The following is a 9,892-nucleotide window of genomic DNA, read 5'->3' as shown; positions in this document are numbered from 1 at the left end:
TTGGCTCAACTTGGCTCAGGTTCCTTTGTTTTTAAACCCTTAATACTCTGAAGTTAAGTGTATGGATGAAGTGTTCAGTGCTCAAATACAACCATCTTCAAACACTAATGGTATGTGTCCACTGCCAAGGGTCATTTCTATGCTTTCTATTCATTGTCTATGTGAACAGCCATGCAATGCATTCTGGTAGTGTTGCTGCACACATTGAAACCTTTGACCATTGGGAGACTATACAGCGATTTGGTTTATGCATGTTTAGCCAAATAAATGGAGGCAGCATGAGTGCTGCACCCATTGGTTTAATTTTCTTGCATGAAATACATGAAAAATGCATGTAAACTAATGAAAGAAAATTGAAAATATCTCCAAAATCATAAGAGCAATGTGGGTACTAAATGTCGTGAATATTGGAGCAACTATGTCCAACTTATTGGCCTTGAAAACATTAGGGGGCGCTATGGAGCGTGCTTAAACTGCATTAACCAAATCACTTCATAGTCTTGCAATGCTAAAAGATTTAGATTTGTGCGCCAACTTTGATGAGTTTTTGAGTATATCAAGGATGTCAAAAATGCATTGAAAGGCTAAAACTAATTTGGGCATGCTATTGTGGTGGCTGTGGCTCAGTGGTATAGTGGTTGATTGCCAATCAGAAGGTTGGCAGTTTGAAACCTGTCTCTGCAGTCCCATGTCAAAATGTCCTTGGGCAAGAACTGAAGAACCCCAATTTGCCAAATCAAAATAATTACTAGTTTACTGGAGGCTAAACATCCCAAATGGCAAAAGTATTGGCGGGTGGGTGATTGGGCTGGGTGCAACTTCACTGCCCTACCCCAATAGACTACCAAAGACACATTGGGAGGTGTTTCAGTCACTTGGGAACATGAGTAAAACTGTATTGGTTTGGACATGGGAACACTTTTGTCATTTGGGAAGGAAAATTTGGAAAAGTTAACCCCCCTATAAAAAGCAGGCCAAATGTCCTGGGTTGGACTTAAATCTATTAAAAAAACCTACCCACCTTTCTTGCCTTAAGTTCAATCTTTTAGCCTTTCGTAGATCCACATTAGAAAAGGCTGCTCCGCTCCCTCCAACCAATGTCTCCACTCCTCCAGAGCCACCTTGAGCACCAACAGCTTTATTATATTATATTTTATGCTTTATAAAGCATTATTCTAACTAGGTGATATGCATTCCTTTAGTCCAATTTAGTAAACATTTTAGCATCTTGTAAAAGTTTAAAATAAAGAAGAAGTAGTGAGAGGGAGGGGTACCTGTTTATGATGGTAAAATCCTTGAGACTGCAGATAAAAAAAATTAGCAATTACCAAAGGCTTGCATCATGTGGATGCCCTGACAGTGTTATCATTATTTAGAATTCCTCAACTCATCCAAATACGTTTTCACATTAAACCAATGTAGAGTTTATTAATCTTAACTCTTGGTTTATTTGTCTATGCTCTAATATTTGTCTGTACATACATTTCCACATCAACATTTTTCTGCCTTAACTTTAAACAAATAAAAAAATCATCATAACTCAATCTAAAAACTGTCCTGTCTGTATTTTATAACCCAAATAAATGTTATACGGTGATGATTTTCTCTTGAATGTTTGCAGCAACAAAGATGGCGACAAAGTTTCTCTTAGGAACTTTAGAAGATTTGGGAGCCGAAGACTTTAAACGCTTCAAGTGGCTCCTGCAGCAGCGGGGGGGCCTAGAAGACTTCCCAGCAATCCCAAAAAGTCGACTGGAGAATGCAGACCGGATGGAGACAGTGGATCAGATGTTCCTGACCTACAGTATAAACACTTTTAAAGTGACCAGGATAGTTTTAATTGAGATGAATCAGAATAATCTAGTTCTAGATCTAGAGAAGTTACCAATGACCACCACAGAACCTGCAGGTAAACCATAATCATTATGGATTTAAAAAATTATCTATCAAAGATCATACTTATATATCATGAAGATTTCAACAAACATTAGCTGTGTAGATAATATGTCCCTCTTAAAGATAGACATATGTGTGTTGCACCATGGCTTATAGAACAAGTCCCCAAACAAACATCCACATCATTTTACAATAGTTAACCTATTCAGGACCTAGTGTCTAATGGGCTGAATAGATTTCATGAATACTCACATTCAGTGGAACAACCCCTTATTGATTTCATTGTTTTATTCATTCAGAGATTATTGCTGCATGCCAGCAAAAAGTCAAATCCAACTCACAAGCAAAGTTCCGGCGTGTGTTTGAGGGGATTGCCAAAGCAGGAAACAAAACCTATCTGAATCAGATGTTCACAGAGATCTACATCACAAAGGGAGGGACTGCAGAGTTCCATGATGAACATGAGATCAGACAGATTGAAACAGCATCCTGGAAACCAGACAGACCAGAAATAACAATCAGACATGAAGACATCTTTAAATCCCCACCTGGAAGTGATGAACCAATCAGAACAGTGCTGACAATGGGAGTGGCTGGCATTGGGAAAACAGTCTTAACACAGAAGTTCACTCTGGACTGGGCTGAAGGCAAAGCCAACCAGGACATCCAGTTCACATTTCCATTCACCTTCAGAGACCTGAATGTGCTGAAAGAGAAAAAGTACAGCTTGGTGGAACTTGTTCATTTGTTCTTTAGTGAAACCAAAGAAGCAGGAATCTGCAGGTTTGAAGAGTTCCAGGTTGTCTTCATCTTTGATGGTCTGGATGAGTGTCGACTTCCTCTGGACTTCCTCAACACTAAAATCCTGACTGATGTTACAGAGTCCACCTCAGTGGGTGTGCTGCTGACAAACCTCATCAGGGGGAATCTGCTTCCCTCTGCTCGCCTCTGGATAACCACACGACCTGCAGCAGCCAATCAGATCCCTCCTGAGTGTGTTGACATGGTGACAGAGGTCAGCGGGTTCACTGACCCACAGAAGGAGGAGTACTTCAGGAAGAGATTCAGAGATGAGGAGCGAGCCAGCAGAATCATGTCCCACATCAAGACCTCACGAAGCCTCCACATTATGTGTCACATCCCAGTCTTCTGCTGGATCACTGCTACAGTTCTGGAGGATATGTTGAAGACCAGAGAGGGAGGAAAGCTGCCCAAGACCCTGACTGAGATGTACATCCGCTTCCTGGTGGTTCAGTCCAAACGGAAGAGTGTCAAATATGATGGAGGAGCTGCGACAGATTCACCCTGGAGTCCAGAGAGCAGGAAGATGATAGAGTCTCTGGGAAAATTGGCTTTTGAGCAGTTGCAGAAAGGCAACCTCATCTTCTATGAATCAGACCTGACAGAGTGTGGCATTGATATCACAGCAGCCTCAGTGTACTCAGGAGTATTCACACAGATCTTTAAAGAGGAGAGAGGACTGTACCAGGACAACGTGTTCTGCTTCGTCCATCTGAGTGTTCAGGAGTTTCTGGCTGCTCTTCATGTCCATCTGACCTTCACCAACTCTGGAGTCAACCTGCTGGCAGAAGCAAAATGGTGGTCTAATCCATTTAAAGACAGATCTACACTGACATATCTCTACCAGAGTGCTGTGGACAAGGCCTTACAGATTCCAAATGGACATCTGGACTTGCTCCTCCGCTTCCTCCTGGGTCTTTCACTGCAGTCAAATCAGAAGCTCTTACGAGGACTGCTGACACAGACAGGAAGTAGCTCAGAGACCAATCAGGAAACAGTTGAGTACATCAAGAAGAAGATCAGGAAGAACTCCTCTGCAGAGAGAAGCATCAATCTGTTCCACTGTCTGAATGAACTGAATGATGGTTCTCTAGTAGAGGAGATCCAACAGTACCTGGGATCAGGACGTCTTTCTGCAGATAAACTGTCTCCTGCTCAGTGGTCAGCTCTGGTCTTCATCTTACTGTCATCAGAAGAAGATCTGGATGAGTTTTACCTGACAAAATACGGCGCTTCAGAAGAGGCTCTTCTGAGGCTGCTGCCAGTGGTCAAAGCCTCTAACAAAGCTCTGTAAGTGGAAACATGAACATACAAAATATGCTAAATTTTATACATAACAAATACAACATTTTTTTGTTACAGTGGTTTTGTAGTTTCATGAAATTGAAAATGAAAAATCTCTTCTATTTATCAGACTTTTGTGTAGAATCAGATTCATTTTTAAGATTAGTTGTTTCTAATATTTACGTCTCTGTTAAAGGGTAACTTTGGGTGCTTTTCAACCTGGACTCTATTTTCCAATGTTTTTGTGTCTAAGTGACTGATGGGAACAACAATCTTTGACATTGGTCAAGTATTAAGCAAGATCACTGCAGTCAGCATTCAGTGAAACAATCTACAATTTAAGTTATTGGGCAGTTGTGCACCTTCAATTTACGTACACTAAAGTGTCCAACAACATTATGGAAAGGATCCCTACAGAGATAGACCTTTCTGTTAAAGATTAAGATCCTTTTTTTAACATTACAACATCGGCAAAATTACGTTCGCTAAACCCACCAGAGTCCATATAAATACAAAATAATTTTAGCATTGTAAAATACAATCTTTTTCAAAGTCAACAGAAAAAAAAAACTATGAAAAGCCGTATTGGTTTGTCTTTCTACTTTTCCAACAATCACAACTATAGTTTTGGTTAAAATGAAAACATAGCTTACTGATTGACATGTGGAAATATGTTGGCTCTATACACGCTAAAAGTATTGTTTTTTTAAATGGAGCCTGGTGGGTTTAGTGCTAGTGGAGACAGAGCAGAGCTGTTTCTGGTTAAACAAAAAGGTCTTAAAGAGGTTTTAAAAAGGTCTATCTCTGTGGGGATCCTTTTCACAATGTTGCCAGAAACTTAGAATAATAATCTGAGTCTGTCAGCGGCAACAACAGAACTTTTAGTGGACAACATTGACCATGCACATTTCAGATGCACAGCTCAAGTTGTGGCTGCTGGTTACAGCGTTCTCATTTAATACTGGACCAATTTCCAAGATTGTTGTTCCAGTCAGTCACTTACACACAAAAACAAAAACCCCAAAATTATCCTTAAAGGCAGACTGATCAACACAAATATTCTTAGACAAACACAAATAAGCTATTCATTAGGCAGAGAAAATAAAAAGATTGCATAACTAAAAACCTGGCTCTCAGACACATTTAACATTAAGAACAATGTTGTTAATTGTGTACATTTATTTACAGGCTGAGTGACTGTTTTCTGTCAGAGAGAAGCTGTGAAGCTCTGTCCTCAGTTCTCAGCTCTGAGTCCTCTAGTCTGAGAGACCTGGACCTGAGTGAAAACTACTACCTGAAGGATTCAGGACTGAAGCTGCTCTCTGCTGGACTTCAGAGTCCACACTGTAAACTGGAAACTCTCGCGTCAGTATTAAGATGATTGTAAAATGTTACAGTGGTTTTGTAGTTTCATGAAATTGAAGAATCTCTTAAATTTATCAGACTTTTGTGTGAAATCAGATAAACTTTTAAGACCAGTGGTTTCTAATATTTTCATCTCTGTTAAAGGGTAACTTTGGGTGTTTTTCAACCTGGACTCTATTTGTTTTTGAGTGTCTGATCGAACAACAATCTGTGAAACTGGTCCATTATTAAACCAGAACCAGGCTGTAATGTAACCCTACAGGATTAATGTTCAGCAGCAGTTAGAGTCCACTAAAAGTTCTGCTGTTGCTGCTGACAGACTCAGATTATTATTCTAAGTGTTTGACAACATTATGGGATGGATCCCTACAGAGATAGACCTTTTTGTTAAGGCGAGACACTACAGGTGAATAGGGCAACATTTTTAACTTACAGATATCACCATGAAACTTTACCAGTTGATTACTCACATGAATAGGAGAAAGACATGTATTACAAGTATTCTGTAATCTTATGTTTAAATCTGCTAATTAGGTTATGTCTAATAAAATATGTGCTAATTTGCACATATTTTCAAGCGAAGAATCTGACCAATTATCTTTGCATTTTGTTGATATATTTAATTACATTTATAGAGGGGATTATGAATATCTCTTTTTGCTGAAGACCATTACATCACACACTTTGGTCAGATAATGACAGAACACAACGATTATATTACATTATATTATATTACATTACATACATTACATTACATACGTTACATTACATTACAATACATTACATGTCATTTAGCTGACACTTTTATACAAAGCAAGGGTTGGACCATGTCCTGGATGTATGCTGGGGCTGATCGGTTCGTGGCCCTGTATGAGAATACTACTGTACTGTATGAGAGTACTACTGTACTGTATGAGTTGACTAGTGTACTGTATGAGAGGACTAGTGTACTGTATGAGAGGACTAGTGTACTGAATGAGAGTACTAGTGTACTGTATGAATGAGAGTACTAGTGTACTGTATGAGAGGACTAGTGTACTGTATGAGAGTACTAGTGTTCTGTATGAGAGTACTAGTGTACTGTATGAGAGTACTATTGTACTGTATGAGAGGACTAGTGTACTGTATGAGAGTAATAGTGTACTGTATGAGAGTACTAGTGTACTGTATGAATGAGAGTACTAGTGTATTGTATGAGAGGACTAGTGTACTGTATGAGAGTACTAGTGTTCTGTATGAGAGTACTAGTGTACTGTATGATATTATTAGTGTCTTGAAGTGAATGCAGGCAGAAACTGGTAACCAGTGAAGAGAGCAGAGGAGGTGTAGTGTGAGAGAACTTGAGGAGGTTGAAGACAAGTCGAGCTGCTGCATTCTGAATGAGCTGCAGGGGCCGGATGGCAAATACAGGCAGGCCAATCAAGATGGAGCATGCAGTCAGGCCAATCAGGAGGGAGCATACAGGCAGGCCAATCAGGAGGGAGCTTGCAGGCAGGGCAATCAGGAGGGAGCATGCAGGCAGGCCAATCAGGGGGGAGCATGCAGGCAGGTCAATCAGAAGGGAGCATGCAGGCAGGCCAATCAGTAGGGAGCATGCTGGCAGGCAAATCAGGAGGGAGCATACAGGCAGGCCAATCAGGGGGGAGCATGCAGGCAGGTCAATCAGGAGGGAGCATGCAGGCAGGCCAATCAGTAGGGAGCATGCAGGCAGACCAATCAGGGGGGAGAATGCAGGCAAGCCAATCAGGAGGGAGCATGCAGGCAGGCCAATAAGGAAGGAGCATATAGGCAGACCAATCAGGAGGGAGCATGCAGGCAGGCCAATCAGGAGGGAGCATGCAGGCAGACCAATCAGGAGGGAACATGCAGGCAGGCCAATCAGGAGAGAGTTGCAGTAGTCTAGACGTGAGATGACTAGAGCCTGAACCAGAACCTGATCAGCCTTCTGCGTTAGAAGGGGACGTATCCTTCTGATGTTATGCAGCATGTATCTACATGATCGGATAGTTGCAGCGATGTTACCATTACACAGCTTAGTTCCCCCAAGTTAGTTTATAGTCTAGATATCCATATCAGCTTTATATGAAGAATCTGACATCACTGGAGTGGCAAAAACCCAATTTCTTTTGGAAAGGACCAGGGAGTAGATCATGTAGTCATAGCAGCTAATTGGACAAGCAAACCATAAATGACTATAAAGAATAAGGCCATCCTGTAATGTTATACTATTACAACAGATCCATAATTGTGTGTGCGAGCGAGGGTGTGTGTGTGTGTGTGTGTGTGTGTTTGTGTGTCTGTGTGTGTGTATGTGTGTCTGTGTGTGTGTGTTTGTGTGTGTGTGTGTGTGTGTGTTGTTTTAAATAGCATTGAAAAATAATAATTAACAAATAAAATAACACGGCGGCGCACCACCACACATTAGTCTGTGTGACTAATGTGTGACCGATGTGCTGCTTCCTGATGGGTTTTCAGCTAATCCAATAGATTGCTTTCCCTTTTCACATCTTGCAAAGCGCAATTGCTGCTTTCTTTTCCTTGACAGTTGCGGTGTTAGCTGCATTTTTGCTAAAGCTAAATACGGAAGTGTCAGAGTACACAGTGATGCGTCTGAGTGAATCACGTTAGCAGAAACCAGCAGTAGCCAATGAGATTTCATCATTGCATCATGCAAAAACAGAACTTTTAGTGGACAACAATGACGATGCACATTTCCCCTGTAGGATTACATTGCAGCTCAGGTCACAGCTGCTGGTTACAGCGTTCTCATTTAATACTGGACCAATTTCCAAGATTGTTGTTCCAATCAGTCACTTACACACAAAAACACAAATGGGGTGCAGGTTGAAAAAACGCGAAATTAACCTTTAAGGCAGACTGATCAACACAAATATTCTTAGACAAACACAAACAAGCTATTCATTAGGCAGAGAAAATAAAAAGATTGCATAACTGAAAACCTGGCTCTCAGACACATTTAACATTAAGAACAAAGTTGTTAATTGTGTACATTTATTAACAGGTTGTGGGACTGTGATCTGTCAGAGAGAAGCTGTGAAGCTCTGTCCTCAGTTCTCAGCTCTGAGTCCTCTAGTCTGAGAGACCTGGACCTGAGTAACAACAACCTGAAGGATTCAGGAGTGAAGAAGCTTTCTGCTGGACTTCAGAGTCCACACTGTAAACTGGAAACTCTCAGGTCAGTATTAAGATGATTGTAAAGTGTTACAGTGGTTTTGTAGTTTCATGAAATTAAAAATTAAAAATCTCTTAAATGTATCAGACTTTTGTGTAAAATCAGATTAAATTTTAAGACCAGTGGTTTCTAATATTTCCATCTCTGTTAAAGGGTAACTTTGGGTGTTTTTCAACCTGGACTCTATTTAACAATGTTTTTGTGTCTGAGTGTCTGATGAACAACAATCTGTGAAACTGGTCCAGTATTAAACCAGATCACTGCAGTCACTGCAGAGAAACAAGCTACAATTTAAGTTATTCTCTCTCTCTGTCTCTCTCTCTCTCTCTCTCTCTCTCTCTCTCTCTCTGTCTCTCTCTCGCTCTTTCTCTGTTTCTCCCTCCCTCTCTCCCTCTCTCTCTCTCCCTCTCCCTCTCTCTCTGTCTCTCTATCTCTCTCCCTCTATATCTCTCTTGCTCTCTCTGAGTTGAGAGCGTGTGTGAGTGAGCTACAGGGATTTGTAGGTTTTTCTTACTTTTCTTTTTACCTTTGTTGATAATTTCATTTAGTATTGTTTAGTTTAATGGTATAGGTCACTTTATCTTTAATTTGTAGTACGTTTTGGTGGTTAGTTTAGGTTTATTTGGGTGGTTTTGTCTCCTGCTGGCGTCTCGCCGGTCGGCGTGTGCAGCCGCCATGGTAAATGGAGAGGGGTTCTCCACGCTAACCAGGAAACATGGCATTAAGATCTGTCATAGTCTTCCGTGCAGCATGGAGGACATTGGGTTAGCTGAGGGGGAAAAGGTTGGGCACGGTAATATTATGTCGGCCGCTCGGATGAACGGCGCCGTGGTCATCTTCCTGGCCTGGGAGGATAAAGTGAACCAAGTCATCGAGGCGGGCATCACCATGAGCGAAATGTTTGTTCAGGTGCTGCTGCTCGCACAACCAGTCACCAAGGTAGTCCTGTCAAACATCCTGCCTTTCATCTCTGATGGCTTCCTCAGCAGAGAGTTGTCCAGACACGGGAAGATAGTCTCCCCCGTTAAAAAGATCCTGTCTGGATGTAAATCTCTGTTGCTGAAGCATGTGGTGTCTCACCGTAGACAGCTGTATATGATACTGAACCATCGGGACGAGGAGTTAAACCTCTGGTTCCATGTTAAAGTAGATGATTATGAGTACGTGATTTTTGCAGCGTCATCAGGGATGAAATGTTTTGGTTGTGGAGAGGTGGGACACACGGTGAGGGCCTGCCGGAGACGAGGTGATCCGAACCCTCCTGGTCCGGGAGGGGCAGCTGGTGCCGGTGCCCGGGGGTACCGGGGGTGACGAGGGAGGGGGGGCGGATGCCCAGCGGTCCGCTGCCGGGGC

At 41.7% G+C, this 9,892-nt stretch overlaps 1 protein-coding gene across 1 annotated transcript; it reads left to right on the top strand.

Annotated features, from left to right (window-relative positions):
• The first annotated feature begins 2,302 nt into the window (after positions 1-2,302).
• LOC114572909 (NLR family CARD domain-containing protein 3-like) lies at positions 2,303-3,991 on the top strand. Its single transcript, XM_028604688.1, has one exon. The coding sequence runs from the start codon at positions 2,303-2,305 to the stop codon at positions 3,989-3,991; it is 1,689 nt and encodes a 562-aa protein (XP_028460489.1).
• Positions 3,992-9,892: the final 5,901 nt, after the last annotated feature.

This window comes from Perca flavescens, chromosome 18, assembly GCF_004354835.1.
Source record: "Perca flavescens isolate YP-PL-M2 chromosome 18, PFLA_1.0, whole genome shotgun sequence".
Lineage (NCBI taxonomy): Eukaryota > Metazoa > Chordata > Actinopteri > Perciformes > Percidae > Perca > Perca flavescens.
This window is presented reverse-complemented; position numbering and strand designations above follow the sequence as displayed.